Source organism: Lissotriton helveticus, chromosome 1_1 (assembly GCF_964261635.1).
Source record: "Lissotriton helveticus chromosome 1_1, aLisHel1.1, whole genome shotgun sequence".
NCBI classification, from domain to species: Eukaryota; Metazoa; Chordata; class Amphibia; order Caudata; family Salamandridae; genus Lissotriton; species Lissotriton helveticus.
The window spans coordinates 1,102,586,819-1,102,607,769 of NC_136057.1; the positions used below are offsets into that span (position 1 = coordinate 1,102,586,819).

Genomic DNA, 20,951 nt, shown 5'->3' on the forward strand with positions numbered 1-20,951 from the left:
CTTTTTTCCTCCACACAGCCCTTGTCTTACTTGCGCAAACACCTGGTCGGTCATCTCCTCGGGTTCCCCCATGCTCTCCTTTCCGCTCATTGAGGCTCTTGATTCAGCACAGGCTAGAGAAGGGTTTGTGCTTCCTGCTAGTGCTGCCCCTGCCGCTGTACAGTGAAACTTAACTGACATCAGAGCTAGCCAATCAGGAAGTCGAAATCACTTGCCGCTTGCCAGTGAACTTTGTTTCCTAGAGGGGCCGGCCAATCGCTAGCCAATAGCCACTTTTCCTACATAGATCAATCTAACTTGTTATGCAAAATCAACAAATCAATTGCAGAAACCAGCCCACCACGTTAGAGTGACATGTACACTATACAATCAACGGGATAAACCTGCAGAAAGGCACGCAGTTATTGGCTGACCAGCATTTTGGTCATGTTATTTGCTCCTAGGGAGAGTGTTTTCTAATTTCGTTGTTAGTAAGCCTAAAAGCCATCAAAGATGATAACAAGCACCTACGAGGACACAGGGGGCGGGAGAGGACACGGACGGCGGGAGGGGGCGGGAGAGGACACGGACGGCGGGAGGGGGCGGGAGAGGACACGGACGGCGGGAGGGGGCGGGAGAGGACACGGACGGCGGGAGGGGGCGGGAGAGGACACGGACGGCGGGAGGGGGCGGGAGAGGACACGGACGGCGGGAGGGGGCGGGAGTGGACACGGACGGCGGGAGGGGGCAGGAGAGGACACGGACGGCGGGAAACGTGCACAGGACAGCGAGGGGGGGGGGCGGAAAGGCACACGGAGGGGGCGGGAATGGACAGACTTTCAGTGAAAGGGGAGGGAACGGGAAAAAACGTAACTCCGCCCTGGGAAAAAAATCTCGGGAACGCCCCCGAATATGGTCCGGCCTTGACGGACAGATCTCTGTTCCAATGGCTAGCCTCCATTTATGGAGCTAGCCAATGGGACAGGGGGGCGTATTCCATTTTCCTTACTGAAATCAAGAGATTTCTCTGGAGGCGGAGCTAAGAGCTCCGCCCTCCAGCGAAACCTAAAAAGTACCTCTACACCCGGATGCCACAGAGTCAACCGAGGTGACTTGTTGGTGCTGCTTTGGACCTTGCACCATACTTACCTTAAGTCCAGAAGAACAGTCTTGTAAGCTGTTGCTAAGGGTCCGAATGCAGTATATGTTTTTCCCAAAAGGATAACATTTCAGCTTTATCGATACAATAACAAAGCATTTTCTAAGCCTTGAAAAATCACTATCTTAAAAAGTACTTACCGGATTACGATTATCCTGATGTCTGAAATTTATATAAAAATATATGTTGTTTTTATAAATTGGTATTGGATTTCTTTATTGAGTTTGTCTCACTTACTGACCCTGTGTGTGCAATAAATGTTTAACACTATCCTTTGATAAGCCTAAACAGCTCACCCACACAACCATAAAAGAGAGCATTTAGTGGAATAATTTTTGCCTCTGTAAAGCAATCTGGGTTGCCTGGACACTCTACACGGTGTACCTCTTTTTGGCCACTATAAAAAAGGCAGCTTCCTACAAAAGGGGATGCCCATTTCAAGCCCCCTCATAATTAAATTTTCAATGCTTAGCAAACCCTCTTCGATAATTACAAAAGCCTTTCCCGAATCACATAAACGTTTGCAAGTCCAAGTTTTTTGATTTTGTGAATTGTAGGGTTTACATCCGCATAATAATTTCTTACATCTAACCCTAGTTCACTACAAACCTAGGTTGAATTTCCACTAACGGTTCCAACAATAAAAAAAACAAGAATCTGAAAATTATGATTCCTGACAAGAAGAGTATATGAAAATGTTCATAAAAGTAGGACATATATCCTGGGAGCGGTGTTATTCTCAAATTGCAGCGGTATATGAAACAGAAAAGAGAACAAACTAAATGTTGCATTCAAATACTCAGTTAGCATGTTATTTGTTAAGTTCTACTTATTTCACAATATCTCAATTGACACAGGGAAGCCGACATAAGCCCTAAATCACGTTAAGAAAATTGCCCATCAGGCTACCTTGAGTAGTAATAAAGTCTCACTACATTATCAGAGAAAGAAAACCCCAATCCTCACGTTCAAATAATGAGCAGCAATTTGTCAAAAGAACATAGCCTGACCTGTGACCGCTTTGTTTGAAGCACCGGCAAATGTGAGAAGATAAACACAGAAGTGAAAGGCATCTTAATGTATTGCTCGGACTTTCCCGACCCACCACAAATCGAGTTACCACACACAGTTTGGGAGACGCTGTACTAGGGACTTACCCAACTTTTCCGACCTACTTCCTGCACTGCTGCCCACTTCCTAAATTCGTGATAGAAGTTTTCACTGACCTTACTATACAAGAGGTGCTGATGTCTTCCTTGCTTGTGGCTTCTCGCCGTGGCCTTCTCCATGGATCTCCAACCCGAAGAAGTTTCTCTCGTCTCTGGAGAGCGTCCCTTTGTAATTTAACTTTGCCAGTGTCACAATGATTTACCCTGGACGATGTCCAGCTAGGAGATCCTGCTTTAGGGCTGCTTGAGGTCTTGTTGTGCAGATTCTTCCAGTACCGTCCCAATGGTGCAGATTGCGTGTGTATTCCCCGGGGTCTCTGGGGATTCCCCGGGTGTCGCTCGGCATTTTCTTCCAGTGTTACCCGGGTCTCTCTCTCAGGCCATTGCCAGTGCCCTGGGACCAGGTTCTTTCTCTTATCAGTGCACTTTATCTCTCTGCAGGATCACAAATGCGGCTCTGACCTCTCTTAATGGGAGCTGCCGTTTTTGACAGTTTCTCCACTGCGGAACCTGTGGAACGGACGGCGGGAGGGGGCGGGAGGGGGCGGGAGTGGACAGGAGTGGACACGGACGGCGGGAGGGGGCGGGAGTGGACACGGACGGCGGGAGGGGGCGGGAGTGGACACGGACGGCGGGAGGGGGCGGGAGTGGACACGGACGGCGGGAGGGGGCGGGAGAGGACACGGACGGCGGGAGGGGGCGGGAGAGGACACGGACGGCGGGAGGGGGCGGAAGTAACTTTGCCAGTGTCACAATGATTTACCCTGGACGATGTCCAGCTAGGAGATCCTGCTTTAGGGCTGCTTGAGGTCTTGTTGTGCAGATTCTTCCAGTACCGTCCCAATGGTGCAGATTGCGTGTGTATTCCCCGGGGTCTCTGGGGATTCCCCGGGTGTCGCTCGGCATTTTCTTCCAGTGTTACCCGGGTCTCTCTCTCAGGCCATTGCCAGTGCCCTGGGACCAGGTTCTTTCTCTTATCAGTGCACTTTATCTCTCTGCAGGATCACAAATGCGGCTCTGACCTCTCTTAATGGGAGCTGCCGTTTTTGACAGTTTCTCCACTGCGGAACCTGTGGAACGGACGGCGGGAGGGGGCGGGAGGGGGCGGGAGTGGACACGGACGGCGGGAGGGGGCGGGAGGGGGCGGGAGTGGACGCGGGAGGGGGCGGGAGTGGACACGGACGGCGGGAGGGGGCGGGAGTGGACACGGACGGCGGGAGGGGGCGGGAGAGGACACGGACGGCGGGAGGGGGCGGGAGAGGACACGGACGGCGGGAGGGGGCGGGAGTGGACACGGACGGCGGGAGGGGGCGGGAGTGGACACGGACGGCGGGAGGGGGCGGGAGAGGACACGGACGGCGGGAGGGGGCGGGAGAGGACACGGACGGCGGGAAACGTGCACAGGACAGCGAGGGGGGGGGCGGAAAGGCACACGGAGGGGGCGGGAATGGACAGACTTTCAGTGAAAGGGGAGGGAACGGGAAAAAACGTAACTCCGCCCTGGGAAAAAATCTCGGGAACGCCCCCGAATCTGGTCCGGCCTTGACGGACAGATCTCTGTTCCAATGGCTAGCCTCCTTTTATGGAGCTAGCCAATGGGACAGGGGGGCGTATTCCATTTTCCTTACTGAAATCAAGAGATTTCTCTGGAGGCGGAGCTAAGAGCTCCGCCCTCCAGCGAAACCTAAAAATGGTAAGGAATTTTATCCCAACCTTCTTTACATGCCGATCAGAATTAAATAGATGACAAAGATGTGGGTATGCTTTTATACCTGAGGCTGATCCCTTACTCCTTAGGGAATTTGATTTTGCACCTTTAATAACGTTGCCAGTCCCCCTTGACAAATGTGCACTAAACTTGGCAGTTGGAATACTCCAAAGAACATCTAAGCGTGTGCCAAATCTGGTACATTTGATTCAAAGGGTTTAAAGTTATAATGATGAATCTCACCTCGTTTTTCTCACCCGGTGATAAAATGCCATTTACAATAATTAAATGTTTTTATGTGCACATAGCTCCTCAACTGCTGAACAAATAGTTCCCAGATTTGCTTGTACAGCAGCCTTTACATTATCCAGGCCTTTTCTTATGTAGGTGAAAATCCATTAAGCTGATTTGGAGACCAAATGCGTTGAGTGTTTAGTGCCCATGTCAAACTATGCATATTTTCACAATTATTCATAATTTCACAGATGTCTTTCTATAATAACGCAGCATACATGTTCACTGGTTACTCAAAATGGGTCAGGAACATCATACATCCACTAACCCACCTCATATATGCACGCAACCATCATCGGACACCAACACACCCACCCTGCTGCCGCACAACAGTCATATACTCAACATACCCAAAACCCACGATCATATGGGTTATACATGATGAACTATACCTGATCCTCGCGGCGCGGACCTCAACCCACCGCCTGCAATTCAGTGGAGGTAGGGAGGGTGGGGGTGTGATAGTCTACACCTGGACTGCAGTCCCTCCGTGGACAGTAATATTGGCACACTCGTGGCCCCCTTTTGTGCTGAACTGCGAACTTGTTGCCCCTCAAAGGGGCTCTACTGCATTGGATGGTATGGAGCGCGTCTGTCTTTCCTTTATTTTTCCCATGAGAGGCATAGAACTCATTGCATTGGCACTAGGCCTCCCCTCCTGTCCCTCACAGCCCCTTCACAATGCTCCCTATGTCCACTCTAAGGCCACACCAAGACTGTATTTCTCTAAACATTACAGACCCGTAGTCTGCCTGGCCTTCAGGCCCTTAGTCTGCCTGGCATTCAGGCCCAAGATCACAACCCGTGGGTGCAACAACACCCTGAAGACCAGGCTGAAAGCAAGAATCCCCAGTAATGGCAAAAATATCATGCTGTGTAAATAAGTAATATATATTTGTCGAACCCTAACCCTTCAACTTTTCTTGAAATGTAACCTCAAGTGAATTTGCAATTTGTGTATTTGTAACTCGAACCACAAGTATCTGTAGTAAACGTATGTACTTACTAACATTCTTATGTGAATTTAGAGTTTCTGCATATATATATTTTCCTTGAGTGAATCAGAAACTTATATATATACAACTCTAACCACTGGTATCTGTAGTAGACTTTTGTACTTACTACCATTCTTACGTGAATTTAGAGTTCTTTGGTTTTTATCTGTTATGTAACTTGTGTACTCTGAAGTCCTTATGTAAGACAGCTGGTCCTATTGTAAAGTGCTCTGACACCTTCGGGAAAAGTTCACACTATATTAAAACGTAATAAATAAATAAATATGTTCACACACAACCCACTTCGTTCACCAGCATGCATACCATTATTCTAGAACATAGCCTCTTTCATACACGATACCCGATCATCAAATGTCCACACAACCACCATGTTATGGCCGCACACTCAGCCCCATACTGACACACAACCACATCTCAAGCAACATCATATGTCCACATATCCACATATGTCCACCAACATACACCAGTACCAACATACTGATCACCATATGTTCTCAAACCAGGCCAACATAAGCACCTTGTTTTGTCCGACAATGCACATTGTATGCCAAACACATCAGCCATCATTCTCCTCCACCAGCTATCCCATGCCAACATGGCCATTTGTCATAATTTGTCATACGGAAGCACACCCACTTATTTGTGCTAACAAATCTATCACATATGTCTACACAATCAACATTGTATGCCAAAAAGCCCACTGTAAAATGCCACCGCCCACCTTGACAGGATTCCACCCCACTATCTTATAGCAACACACCCTGTATCATACAGATCGACCCACTGTAGTGTGACAACAAACCCACTATCATATATGAGGCACACCCACAATTATGTATCTGCACAACAACTAGTACGTGTCTAAACATGATGTATCAATCAGATAATCACACAGCCATGTTTATACTCACATGGATATGCTTTATACATTCGCCATCAGATGCCCACACTATCCACAACCATTGCACAATCACCATTATTATAACTGCCCAAACACCAGTATACACCCACCCACATCCTATCGGTCAACCACAGAACAATGTTCATACACCCACTCACAAATATGCTGTAGCAAATCTTCCTTTTCTGCCTGGTCAACTCAGATTTTTTTGTCTCTTCCTGTATCCTTTTTTGCTGACTTTAGGACTCTGTGCATTTTAGTACCTGACGCTATTGAGTTCTAATTTATGTATAAGACATACGAGACATACTTCATCTAGACTTCTTACAATATTGTCTTGCTGTCTTAATCATCTTTAGAACCATAAGCAGTACTTGATAAATCATTCTTCTTTTTTATTCACATAATTTCACCATATTGTGCCTAAAAATATATTTCATATCTAGGAGTCATTGTATTTCATTTTTAGATACGTTATTGTGCATTTGTTAGGTGTTTGGACCAAGCATTCCCTTGTATTTTGTGTCATCTTTTAGTACTTGGTTTATTTTCCGACCATAATTTTTTAAGGGACATTATTATTTTTTGTTACCCAAATTTAGATTTTATGTACATATGTACACTATCTGAGTGCTCTCCATATAAAATGCTGGTAAGAATTAAAAGAATCATAGCCTTATAAGGAGGTCATTTAAAGACCTCTTTCTTGTTTCATTACTTTACATCCAACAACGTTATGACTCGTACTCATTTTAGTAATTTGATACAGTTCCTATTTTTTTTCCAATTCATTTTGCTTCTTGTCTGCTTAGTTTTGCCACACTGAATAAGGCCATCGGATCTTGGATTACCACTGCCAGTATCCAGAAAAGATAAATACTCATAGAATTTATGTATGTGATTTAGTTAGGTGTTTGGATTAGGATTTCCTTGTATTTTGTCCTGAGGAGGACAGAATAAGGCTGAAACGCATCAACAGTATAACCAAGAGCGGTTCCATCTAGTAAAATGAAGAACTGTGTGATTCCATCATAACAAGATAAGTCTATAAAGCAATTTATTTTGTAATGCTCAATATGGTGACAGAATGTGAGTAAAATGAAGAATGAGATATCAAAGAATCCTGGTTATGGTTGTGAAAGAATGTCAAGGCAATATTGTGAATAGTCTACATTGGGTATGTCTCAGAAATAAATTGTATTTCAGTAGCGACTGTTAGCGCTATTTTTTGCACAAACCAGAACTGTTCATCCCTATAGAGAACCTTGTTTAAAACAAAGTGTGCTATGGCATGGAAAGTTATGTCGTGTGGGTTGCAATGCATATTTACAGCACCCACATATGTGACAAAAATATATTTTGCCGTGACCAACACTGTGCTCCAGCTAGGCTGCAGTTTAATTGCGCTGCAGTGACACATGGCAGTTAAAATGCCTTTTGCCATGTTGGAAAAGCCTCTTTTTATATATTCATAATCCACCCCTAAAGTGTGCCTTTGAAGCCCACAGGGCAGAGTGTTAATATATAAAAGCAGATAACATTACATTTTGGGGTTATTGTGCCCTTACAATGAAATAAAACCTAAAAGCAATTTCACTGTGTAGCCATGCTACACTTTTCCATAATTGGGCTTGGTGACCTTAAAATCAGTATTTCCACCTCCATTGAGGAAAGGGCTCGAAAAATGTTTCAAAGTTCTTTCCTGCTTACTTTTTTTAAAACTCAGCGTAATGGCCTACTCTGATTTGTAATAACTTGCGCAAGAAAAATAACTTTCTAAAAAATGTACTTTGGGATGCCTGAGCCACAAGTAGCTTAAAGCAAGTTCTGTCACTCATCACACATCCAGAGTTTGAATATACAGACAGGAAGAGTTCATTGCTCTGGCTTAGAGGACAATGGTTTGCCTTTGGGCACAGGAATTGCCAATGGGTTTTAACGTTTGAGCACATAGCAGTTTTAGCTGTCTGGGAGTGTACAGAAAGTGTGCAAAAATTGGGCAGCTTTAACACTACCTCTTTTGACTTTGCGCTGCCAGGAATGGATTCACCAAGTCCTTCTCCGTCCTAGAGAATTGGGCTCCAGCTGCAGTAGGAGGGCAAAACAAGTTTTGACCTTGTAAGGTAGGGGAGTGGTCAAGAAACTGAAGACCTGCCAGCTTGCTGACAGGTGGTGCCTGCCATATTGACACAGGGAAATTTTACAGTAAGGCAAAGAGCAAGTGGTGCACAATGAGGTGGGGGAGGGGGACTGTGAGAAATGGTTAGGAGTAGGTAGTTGGTTTTCTCCGGTCACTTGCTAGTGCACAGTATACATCTGGCACTTCAAATACTACCTCTTCAGAATATTCCCGGAACTAGGAAGACTCCATTTAAATAAGGTTCTGCTAGAAGAAACGTGTTTGCACCAAGACTGGAGGATTACTGAATTCTGCTGGCACCTAGGAACTGTAACTGCACTTCAAGGGTTCAGTAGTTTGCCTCCTGATACCTCATTCAGGGACACACAAAGCCTAAGGATGCCGGACTGCAAGAAGGTCCAGCTGACTAAAGAGGACTAGACCTTGCAGGAGCCTGTCCGGTGAGAAACCTGGTGCCCACAATCCTGCTCTGAGGAGCTAGGTGATGCAGGACTGGCCGTTTGAGACTAAATCTGACTTTAAAAACATTTGACTGAGATAACCTTCTTGGTGTATTCATCCCCCGCTGTATTGCAATTGGCCTGAAATTGTTCCTAGGTCCCGATCTGCGAAGAGCTACTGTTTTTCCTTGGTGCTTTACTTTTTTTTTTAGGTGCTTTGTACCTTTAAAACTTTACAAATTCATGACTCCGATTCCCGTGAACCTGTTATGATGATCTTAGTATATTTTGGCCTATTATGTGCTTCTCTCTTTTTATAACTTGGTTTGGGAATTTTATTGTGTTGTGTTCTTTACTTTGAACTTGTTCATACTGCTTAAACTTAGCATGCACTTCTCTGGGGATTGCCTGCTGATTGTGCCATAGCTACTTGGGTTGAACAGAGATTCGCTCCCAACAGCGTTTTGACCTAACAAGAGTGGGTTCATTGAGTTAGTAGCGGTTCCCCCCTCATTAATTAATTACCCCATATCTAACATGTACATACACCTACCATCAAAGGCCCACACAGGCACCAATACACCTACCATCATAACCCAACACAGGCACCATCATAACCCAACACACCTACCGTTGGACATCCAAACACGCACCTTAGCGCATGCAAGCACTAATCCTATACCCCTACTACCATTACAATATACCAATGAACTCCTTATAGTTCTCCCACTGTTATCAGTGCTATATCCTGACCCCTCAAGAACTTAGTCACGTCATTGTGCATCTTTTTTCAAACTTAAATAATGAATAGCTCAAACGCATCTCATTTTTAGCGTTCTTAAGTGATAACAGGTGGGAATGGAGATTGACCATGTATGGCAGGATAACCTGAGGTACAGGTTGTACCTAAATGTCTGAATTTCGTGACTTTTTAGTTTTTATGAGGAACCGCTGTTAACATTAGGCAACCATAACTTCCTTTGAACCTTGTTTTTTTGTTGGGGGATACATATGTCTATATATAACCATTGCTGGCTCACCTCACTGATGGTAACAAATTTAAATGAATAAATGTATAACATCTCATTGCAGAGAAAAATACCTTCCTATACATGCAAGACCCCATTAGTGCACTGGTATGTCACGGATGCATTTAATCTGTTGCACTCTGTGGTTAAATATCTTTGGTTAAAACATCCACACGTAAAAAAAATACAGCCAGGCACTAATCATGCGTGCATATTCACCAAGAGTAGTGAATTGTTAATTACGACAGGGCCACTGGAAATATGCAATTCTGCTCTGGTGCCGTTTTCCTCTTCATTATGGATTTGCTGTATTTGCCACATATTCCATCATCTGTTGCATAATTTTCACATTTTAACAAAACATTGGTTCTAGCTCAGACGAATCAAAACTTACTAAAGAAGCATTGGCGTGTGTTGTCGGGCAGGGAATATCCTGTCCAGAGGTTTACTGGTCGCCCTTAAGTAGCTTATTGCTATGTTTAGGTGTTAAACTGGTACTAATGAGGTGAAACCTTTACTAGAGCAAAGTTAACATTGGGCAATAATGACAAAAGAATGAACTCCTATTATCACAAAATGTGCCATGTTGTTCTGCTACATGTCATAACTGAATCATAATAGAACCTTTTCGTGAGGAAAGAGGTGGAAACCATCTCGGAACTTTGTGTCCTTCACTTTCAGTATAAAGTCAGAATGCTAAACCTTTAAAGAAATGATAAACTGAGAAGATAACTTGTGTGGGGGAACTGTATTTATTTTTGTGGAACTCTGAAACTGGAGTAGTAACCCAGAGCCCCCTCACCCCTAGTGACTGACTGATGTGGTCCTGAGGAACTCCCTGACTCTGCGCCTCCCATCCCTTCCCTACCATAGAAATGGAAGCGCCTAGAAACATCCTAAGTGGCCAGTATGAATTGCCATTTGAAATGCTGGATGTTTACGTGTGTAACTTAGGCCTAGCTGCAGAGAGCAGCATTAATCTCCCAGTGCACGCAGAGGATTGCTTCCCAAATAAATCTCGGCCGCCACGACGATGTTTGATGGGGGAGTTTGAGAGCAGCAGATGTTTTATCAGCCGGCAGCAGCAGGCGCGCTCGCCGCGAGCGGAGAGGGGAGGCCCTGGCGCTTCCTGTGACGAGGCCGTCTGAGGCAGGCTGGCCTGCTGGGAAGTTATTTCCAGTCTGAGTGTGCGCGCTGCCTGCTGCACGGCGCATCCCGGTCTTCCTGACACCCGTGCCTCTCTCTCTCTTCCAGGGGTCCGCGCGCGCAGGATGGCCGGGCTCTAGCGGGTGAGCACCGCCGCGAGGACATGGAGGCGGCCGCCCTGGACGCCGAGGCGGACAGAACTTCGGTGAGTTACTGCCAAAGTCTGCGCGGCGACTGACGCATTGCAATGTGTGTTGTGTGTATCCGAACAGCGCTTAATGCAGATCCCTGTTGCGGTATCGACTAGTGTGTAGTGTGTGAAGGAAGGCGAGTTGTGTGGGTACCAGTGCAGTCCTCTCAGAGCCTGTCTCTAAAACCTCTTCCAGCTGTGAGTGATCAACGTTCTATTTTTATAGCTGTCAGTCGTTTCTGTGACCCCGGGGCAGGCTGGCAGCAGAAGGTCTGGGGACAGGGGCGCGTGCCCCCAGCTGGTCCCTGTTGTCACCGCGTGCGCCACATGTGGCGTGGGCTCGCCCACGACATTGTTCATCGCTTCGGTGCCAGTGCCTACTTGAGTTAAACATGCCGGCCAGGCTTCGCTAGAGGCATGTGTTATGGGTTAAATATGAGATTGTCTTATGCACGCTTTCGAAAACCATTGACACGAAATGATTTTGACATGGGCAGCAAATAAAAATACTTTAAAAGTACAGGGGTTTTAAGGTCCTGCCAGTCCGCAAAGCGTGTGACATTAGGGTGTCGAGATGGGAGAGTTGGTGTGTAGCTTTGTTCCTCTATCACATGATGCTCATTTATTAAAGTAATACTCTGTTTTCATGTAATGCCTGCGTTATGGCAGCTTGACACTTAACAACTACAGGGAACGATCTAAATGGGAGCAGGCAGTGCACGCGTGTTGTCTTGGGACAGTGGAGGAACACACACTCTCATACCTTTGAAACAAAGTACACAGAGCGAAATAAAATACCCGAAAAGGGGAGCGAGTCTCATGCAAACACATATCCATACACTAGTACGTACTCAACATGTACATACACATACGAGGACACGCGCACATAACACCCCTTCCCACCCCCACCACATTTGGCTGATATACGCAAATCATCTTTCTTAACATTTGCTTATGTGTGTCCTGAGACAATAGCAGTTGATGGTTTTTGGCCACTTGGGAGTGGTGCTCTCAGTTCACTAAAGCGAAACTGAAACACGTCAGTAGTATGACGGGCGGCCACCATTATGCAACCAGAAGAGAACAGGAATGTTATTTTATTCCTTTTAATTTTCCGCACTGGTGGATCGTATCAAAGTAAAACACACATTTGAGGAAAGGCGTCGGGTAGAATTCAACACAGTTGTTTATCAGCGTGGATGGATGAAATGTAATTTCTCTGCCGTATTTCTCCTGTATACTTCTCTATACAAGTGGTCACTATAGTAGTTTGACAAAAAAAGTAATTACCAGATAAAATATAATTTGCCTGGAAGTCTTAAACTCTCTCTGGCTCATCGTGTGACCAGATGCGCAGGCTTTCAGAAGCCAGTACTAATAATGACTCCTTTTTAGTCCACACTCGGATCACAGTTTGGTGGAACTATAAATGAAAGGTGCTTGCATCTTACCCATCTCAGTCACTGGTGCTTCAATTCTGGACCTTTGGATGTTAACTGGGCGGCCTTGCCTGGGATGGAACTTGTAGCGAGCATGCTGCAGACACGTTATGCATCGTAGACACTTCATTCTTTACCTTCAGTTATAGAATGATATCCCGGCTGCCAAACGTCGAGGTTCACAGGCAGAGGATTAGTATTTAACGATAACATTTCTGTTGGTGGGTCTAAACTCTACTTGGGTCTTCACAATGGCACTGAACCCTTGTAAGTTTTTCACTTCCGGACAACTCCCTGATTAACATACTTTTTTCTTTCAAAGCAGGGCTTGGTCTACCTTCTTTAACCCCTTCACTGCGGCGGCTATTCCGCCGCAGTGCTAAGGGGACGGGGCGGAAGAGCGGCGGGCGCATGCTGGTGACGGAACCGCTCCGTCACCAGCGTCGGTTGCGCTGTGCTTATGACGGAGCGGTTCCGTCATGGCCCGCCCGCTCAATAGAACGCTCAGCGCAGGCGCGGAATCCGCGCCGCGCAGGCGTGCCGAGCGGGCCATGACGGAACCGCTCCGTCATCAGCACAGCGCGACCGCGGCTGATGACGGAGCGGTTCCGTCATCAGCAGGGAAGGGGTTAAAGGTCAACTGAGTGATTACAATATACACAATTGTATCCCATGTGTATAGCATGCTTTAGAAAGGTAAACAACCTGAGATTTTGCTCCATTTCCCGATCTGCTCTGTTAAACAGTGCCACTTATAAAAAGGTTTGTTCCATACCCATTGTTTTTATTTTTGTTCAGACTATGGAATTGAATAAGCCGACTTTTGGTATCCTTGTTTTTATTTTGCAGTTTGCTAAACTCTGCGGACCTTACAGCAAGATTATATTTTCGAGTAAGTTAAACCTCTAGTTAAACAATTAGTTTTAAAGTAATACCCGTTAATGAGGAGTCTGTTATTATATAACTTAACAGCCACTGGGCCTCTAAACAGTGGGGCATTGCTCAGGACACCTCTAAACAGTGGGGCATTGCTCAGGACACCTCCCGGAATACAGATCAAACATTAAAGATATAGGTCTGCAAAATATTCAAAAGTGAGTTTTTATTACAAAAATATCTTGCCAACTTTCATGTAAAAAAAAAATCAACCAAACAATTTTCAGTATTTTTATATATTGTTAGCTAAAATGTTTCGTTGTCTTTTTAAGGTGTAGCTCAAAATGTTAGATAATTGCTATTATACGTACAATTCTGTATTAATTTTTTTAAGACAGTGTGCTGTTGTATTTTCTTTTCAATTTAAGAAATGAGAACAGGTTGCTGCGATTATACTGACATTGGCATTGTTTTTATATGTGGCATTTCTGTAGTTCAAGCGTGTTTTTTGTGTCAAGGCTGGTACTTTACGTTTCAATGTTACATAGACACAAACACACCTCACCATTGCTGCTGAACCCTGCAAAAACTTCTTAAAACTGGAGTGAGCCTGTTTGTACTACAAGAAGAGAATGATGACCCGGTGTTGACAAGGTCAGTTCCACGGATCATAATGGAAGATTTTACAGGAGGTACAAGTTTAAGTGCATAGTGTAGTAGCAGCAGTTGATGAAACCTTTTATCTTGGAAGGCACATGCAAGGTCAAAGGTTATTTAAAAAAGTTGTGGTTCTGCTAAACTTAATTGGTTGGGGTGGTTGGAGGGTGGGCAGCTTATGTGAATTAATTGTACAGTGGAATTGCTAGTTGTGACAGTAGTGGTTCGTATCATTGAATACAGCTTTGTATAATAATTAAATACATGAAAGGTATCTGTTGGTGGCCACTTGCTCAAGTAATATCAGCAGCATCGATGTAGTTTAACCTATCGGTGATGATTGCCAACTGTGTGGTGATGATTGCCAACTGTGTTATTGACAGCATTTATATTAAATTTTAAAAGCATTAATATGTGCCAGTTTTGATGCTTCTTGAACTTTAATTCTTTTCAATGGCATTAATATTACATATTACAAGACGGTTGCTTAATTTCTGCCTAATCCTTGTAAAATTTGTATTTGTGAGTAATACAATTATCGCATTTGTTCCTTTTGATGAGTTTATTTTTCTAATCATAATATAGATTGACGAAATTGAAAATAGCTTATATCTATTGATGTAATTTGTTCAGAATAAATATTACATGACGCTCATGGGCTTTAGCCCATACCTTTGCGCATTAGGAGAGTCCAGTGGGACATAACTTTTGTCAGAAGCAGCCACGTTCTAACTTTGATTGAACTACTGAAAATAGTAGAAAATGTGAAAACTTGTAGAATTTTATTTTGCCAATAAGGGGTTAAATTCTTTTTGGAAGATAGGCAGCCACTCAACCCTCCTCCATATTTCAGGCGCTACGTTGAGAGAATGTCATGGGCAGGTCTCAAACTATGAAAGGACTGGCCCATTTCTTGAAGGGCTATTGTCCAACGATAAAAGTGTCAGATATAGAGATAGAGGACTCATCTCAGCTGATAATGCCCTTGAAGTAGAGTGACTAACAATACGCATAAGGCCTTGAAGATGGAGCGTCTGATAATGTGCTTGCAATGCATGTGGGGCAAAGACGCATTCTCGAGGAGCGAGTGGTCCGCTAAACGCAAGGGAGCAGGAGCAAATGATATAGGCTTGAGGGTAAGCTTGCGAAGGGAAAGTTTAATATAATGACCAACATCTATAGAACTCTGAATAATTGCCATTAATATAAATGTGACAGAGAACACTAATCTTGGCTGGGAGCAGCAAAAAAAAAAAGAGGACTTGTGGCTCGCAGTGAAAATAGTTATAGGTATTGTTGGTCTACTACAATCGGTTTCCCATTGGCTGTGTTCCAAAGTGTCATGGCATTGTAATTTGTTTCATATTGTCTGCTCTTCAGATAATGCAAGGAAAGAAAGCATGGTAGATAACTAACCTGTGGTCTGGCCAAAAAATCCCCATTGAAGGGTTGAATAGGGACGATCCTCCCTACTCGCCCCCACAGTCTACTCTGCAACAAAATCAAATCCATTTTCGAGTTTTTCAATGACTTGTAATGTCAGGATCATATTGATTACTACCCATTTCGATGAGCTGGTCAAATGACACTACAATACAACACATGCATTAACTATGCTGTGAATCTTTCAACTGCCATTAGAAGCAAAAATACCCAGTGCTTGCCTATTTCACCCTTCTGTGGATTCTCTCTATGGTGCGAACACACACCCCACTTTTCCTGAAATGTAAGAAGGTTTGGTAAATGGGGCCATTTTACATTGTAAAATAAAGCAACTAAGTGTTTACATTCAAATAAAGTATGTGATACATTGTGCAAGCCCCATCCCTATTTTTCACATGAACTGAAACTCTTGTTAGCTCAACAGGTGCACATTTCACTTTAGCCAACCCCTTTTTCTGAGAGGGCAAGCCAATGATGTATACCAAATTTAACTCTTTCACGCTCTTCTGAAACTTTTGAATGTCATCCATTAAATATCATTTGAGGTTGTGTAGCGGTTCAGAAGGAGGGACTCGGACACCAGAGTAGGGTAAATGGGGTTTTATTTTTATGAAGGTTTTTTTCTTCCTCTGGGTGAGTCTTTCACGAGCTAGGGTTGCCGGGTCCAAGGTGTCGGCGAGGGCACGGGGTCTTCGTGGACTGGTCCGCCTTCTCTCGTCCTCTGGGAATTCCCGTTCCCTCTCTCTGGCCGGGTTCCAGCGCCACATGCGGGAAAGAAAGAGAGGGCTTTTAGCGCTCTGGCTTCTTACTGTAACTTTCCCCTCGGGGGACCAGGGAAGTGAGGACACCGGTGGTTTGTGCGTTGTACAGAGTAATAGTTAGCTAGACGGGTGTAGGGTAATATGTGAGGAAAAGGAGGTAGGGGGGTCTTGGGAACGAGTAGCTCGGGAAGTGAGGACGATATTTACACTATCTACACGGCGTTGCCACGCCGCCCCAGCCAACCCGTAATGCGTTGACGCACCTGATTGAGCCACACTCCTCCCTGGGTGTGGCTGGGCGATGCTTGGGAATGTTTGCCTCCAGGCACTGCTACTTCTGCTCTCCGCTCCTCCGAAATGTCCTTGTTCAATTCTCCTCCGTCCTCCTCAGTCTCCCTTCGTTCTCCGCTCCTCTCCCAGGTGTCGGGACACACGGATTCTTCCTCTTCCTGCTTTTTGTTCACTCCTCCAGTCAGCAGGTCACCGGGGGGCGTACGTTGTTCCTCCAGTAGACTCGCTCGGCACAGCAGCGCGTCGTAGGTGGGTGTGTATTCTTCTCCTGTATACTCTGCCCCCTTAAAGATACAGTCCCCTTTTCTTGAGGGAAGTTGATTCCACCACGCTTCAGACTCAGTTTCCCAGGTGTCCTGAAGTGGTGAAAGAGAGAGGGTGTAAGGATTGTCAGTCGACCACCAGTCAGTCTCAGTAGCGTTCCCCGCCACCCTGCTACAGGTTGACAACCTTCAGTATTTAAGCACCTCCACTAAGGTTTCAGTGTGGATGGAAGACTACTTTCCCTATCAATATACTCCAATTCACTTAAACACATTCTTTTCTCTGGCACCCTCACTCTCCAGGACCCCTCAGCAGTTGGTGGTAGGTGGGTTGAACTAAAATTTCTGGCATTTTTAGGGGCGGTCAAATTTAATATTTTGTAACCAGTAAATTTAAAGTGAAGTAAGTAGAAAGGCTTCGCTATTTTGAACAAAACCTTGGATGATTCACCCTGTAGTAGAGTGTGAAATTTATAACCTAAGCAGTGTGTTTGAAAAGTTCTACATCTGGTGTTTACAATATTCTAATGGAAAAAACCACCGCCCACTGTCTTGATGTGGAAAAATGGTTACGGATCTTGGGGACAATAATAAACGACACCTCTTGAGGTCCCTTAAGACAAGACCTAGTAAGGAATACCTCTACAATGCAAGATAGGGCAGCCCATTACAAAGTCATGTTCGACCGGTACCTATCCTTGGCAAGACTCAATTGATTTTACCCTGAGATCAGTCCATAATGCTGGAGGAGATGCAGGCTTTTGGGTTACTTTCAACATCTGCTGTCTGATTGCCAAAATATTATACAATATTGATAAGAAATGTTTACATATGGCTGGGTCTGAACTGGGGTGACGAATTGAGCTAAAGAACGAGGCTGGATTCAACCCAGATCTGAGACTGGGGGTGAGTTTCTGAAAAGTTTCAGCGCTCTGTCCACCATCTCCTTGTGTTTGCTTTGTGTGCCCTAAGTTGGCAGGGTATACCCGATGTGGGTCCCTTGCTTACTTTACCACTGGATTCAAGCTGGCCTGGCTGATATGGGGTGTTACCCCGAAACCGGTGCCAGGATGCTTGTTTCTGGTCTAGGGAAGACCTGGCTTGGCAGTTCGTGCTGGACTTTTCATCAGGAGGAACAGGGTCCAGACTGCTTTGCATATGACTGAGTCATGAAAGATATTCTTGGATACCTCTTGCCAAACAATATGAGTATAGTTGTGTTGGGTTTATGTTTCCAGCTATTAGAATGACAAAGGCAGATAAGATGCTAATGTGTAATGCCTGAAGATGCAAAGTTCACACTGGTTTTCATCACCCTTGGTACAAGTTGGAAACAATGGCTCCGGATGCTCATGGCCAAGTAGAGAATGCCCTGTACATTATCAGATAGATCTGGGCCCATTATTGATTTGTATCCCAAATTGCCTCCCATATATGTCCTGTCCACCTAGACAGAGGGCAATGAATTAATGTTCCTGCTTAAATGAGTGGGAGACTTATGCCTTTGAGAGGAGCATACACTACTGCTGTGGGATAACTGTTGTCAAGTTAATAATGCATTGATGTAGGAAGCAGACGTTTCACATAGGGAAAGGATGTGGGTTCCTGTTTAAATGTAGGTTATGGATGGTTTTGAAAGTAGTGCTGAAGGTGTTGCTACTCTATTAATATGCATTGCAAATGTCACCCATCCAATTATGAATGCTGTTCAATTTAATATAAACCGTTTGTTGGCAGAAAGAAACATGAACAACCTTGCCATGCATGCAACAGTTTCCATTTCTGGGCACTGCATTCTTTGGATGGCATCTTGGGTATCAACTGCTGTCGCTCTGTGCTGCCTAGTTCTTGGGTTCTGGGGATACGGTGTTGTATTCATGATGAGGTACAGCACTATCATAGTTTATATGATAATGTCAGCTAGAAGGTGGAGGGTGAAAGTAGACGATTTTGGGTCTGTCAAGCTCTTCCAAAGCTGCCATGATATTCAAATTCTTTTAAACTTTCTTTTCTGGTTTTTATACAGAGACCAAGCAGCAGTGATACAATGCAGTCTGTATGAACAGCAATGATGAAGCGTTGTCGAGGCAGATCAAGCATAACACATGTACATATGATAACAGCAGCAAGCAATGCAGTGTAGTCCAGCAGTAAAGGTATACAATATACACAAACGCACCATAACACAATAGTTAAAGAATGAAGATGAAGCACCAAAACTCCAAAGAGAGGGACCGTGCCAACCAACAGGAAGGATCGGATTACCATGAGTACCCCAAATGGAGACCTCCACTCATATATAGAAAGAGCCTCAACCCACCCACTCAGGGGTAATGCCAGCCACCACCTGTGAATCTTGTCGTCTTAGACCGGGCTATGTATTCTTTGTATGGGCCCCGGATGTCCACTGGCCTGGATGAACTGGGAAGCAAAGTACAGCATTTCTCACAGTTGACATTACAAAACGCCAAGCTTCTCTGCCAGGCTTGAAGAGTGGGGGTGCGCCTACTACCCCATAATAGTGCAATCTCGCGTTTAGCCAAAAGGAACCCCAGGGTGGCCAGTTTACGAACCTTCCGAGGGAAATTAACAACATAACCCAGTAGTGCAATCTCTGGAGTGGGCAAAAGCTCCATGGATTGTATGTCCCCTAACGTAGAGTGAACACTCGTCCAGTACTGATGAATTTTAGGACATGTCCAGGCAAGGTGGGCAAAGTCTGCAAAGGGTGATAAGCATTTTTGAGAGTGGTGTGGTCTGGAATTGTCTATTCTATGGGAGTGGTCGGGAGTGATGCACATCCTGCGGAGAAACTTAAAATGGAGTAATTTGTGTCTGCTATTCAAAGAGATTTCACCGGTGGCCCTGCAGCACTGCTCCCATTGATCGTTGGAGATAGGCTTGCCCAAGTCAACCTCCCAGGCCGCCCGAACGCCTTTTCAGCATCCAGAAGTATAGCAGTGGCGGGAGGGGAGGGTTCGATTCTATGCAACACCATATATAAGGTCCTTAGATTCAGAGAAGTGGACCTGTGTGGAACAAATCCCGACTGCACCGGTGAAATAATAAATTCCATCAGTAATGACAATCTATTCGCGACAACCTTGGCCAAAATTTTATAGTCCAGGTTCAATAGTGATAATGGCCTATAGGAGCCACACAACTTAGGCTCTTTCCCCGGCTTGGGCAAGAGAATGATCACCGCCTCCCTAAATGTAGGGGGAAGAATACCAACTTCGAGAGCCTCGGTGTAGACCTCCACTAAGCGCGGCACCAGGATATCCTTATATGCCTTGTAGAAATCGGCTGAAAAACTGTCGAGACCAGGCGCCGAAGAGGCACGTAAGGCATCGATGGCCTCAACAATGCTATCTGGAGTAATGGGGGTCAAGAGAAAGTCCTGCATATGTCGTTTCAAATATACCAAAGCGATCTCAGATAAATAATCCCCTTGGTCACTTAGGTCACCAGTCAGACGAGACGTATAGAGTGATCTATAGTAGGAGAGAAAGTGGCCGCAAATATCCGGAGTGGAGTGCAACGGGGAACCATCGGGGCTAGTCATTACAGTGATGTAGGCCAAATCACGCGGAGGACGCAGAGTGTTGGCCAGTAGCCTACCGGGACGCTCGCCCTCACCGTGCAACATGGTACTTACTAAGGAACAATGGTTCTCTTTCCGCAGCCTCTCTAAATTCCAGTAACCACTCCAACCGCCTCGCCTCAATAAACGCAGAGGGCGCAGTGAGCGCACTGTGATCTAAAGCGGCGATATCTCGCTCGATACGGTTCAATGTGGAGCGGAGGTCACGCAGGACACCAGTGTGTTTTGCCATGCATACTCCCCTGATGTAAGCCTTAAAGCCCTCCCATAAAACCGCCCACCTGTCTACTGACCCAGTGTTTACATCGAAATAGTCCTCAATAGCCTGTCTGATCTCTTCATTAAAAATAGTGTCCAACAAGGCTCGGCCAGGGAACCGCCATTGCCTCTCATAACACCCAGCTCTGGGAATGTTCAACTGCAGGACCACCGGCGAGTGGTCCAAAA

General features: G+C 45.2%; 1 protein-coding gene across 4 annotated transcripts in view; it reads left to right on the plus strand.

Moving 5' to 3' along the window:
* The window catches only part of OSBPL8 (oxysterol binding protein like 8), a 1,077,846-nt gene that overhangs the window by 223,153 nt on the left and 833,742 nt on the right, over positions 1 to 20,951 (plus strand). For 3 of the 4 annotated variants that reach the window (XM_078678323.1, XM_078678342.1, XM_078678332.1), the window contains exon 3: positions 11,089 to 11,185. In XM_078678323.1, the coding sequence (XP_078534449.1) occupies positions 11,144 to 11,185 (42 nt within the window). In that variant the 5' untranslated portion in view covers positions 11,089 to 11,143. Of the gene's footprint in view, positions 1 to 11,088; positions 11,186 to 13,458; positions 13,502 to 20,951 lie in introns of those variants that run through there. The other variant, XM_078678366.1, reaches the window with a different exon arrangement.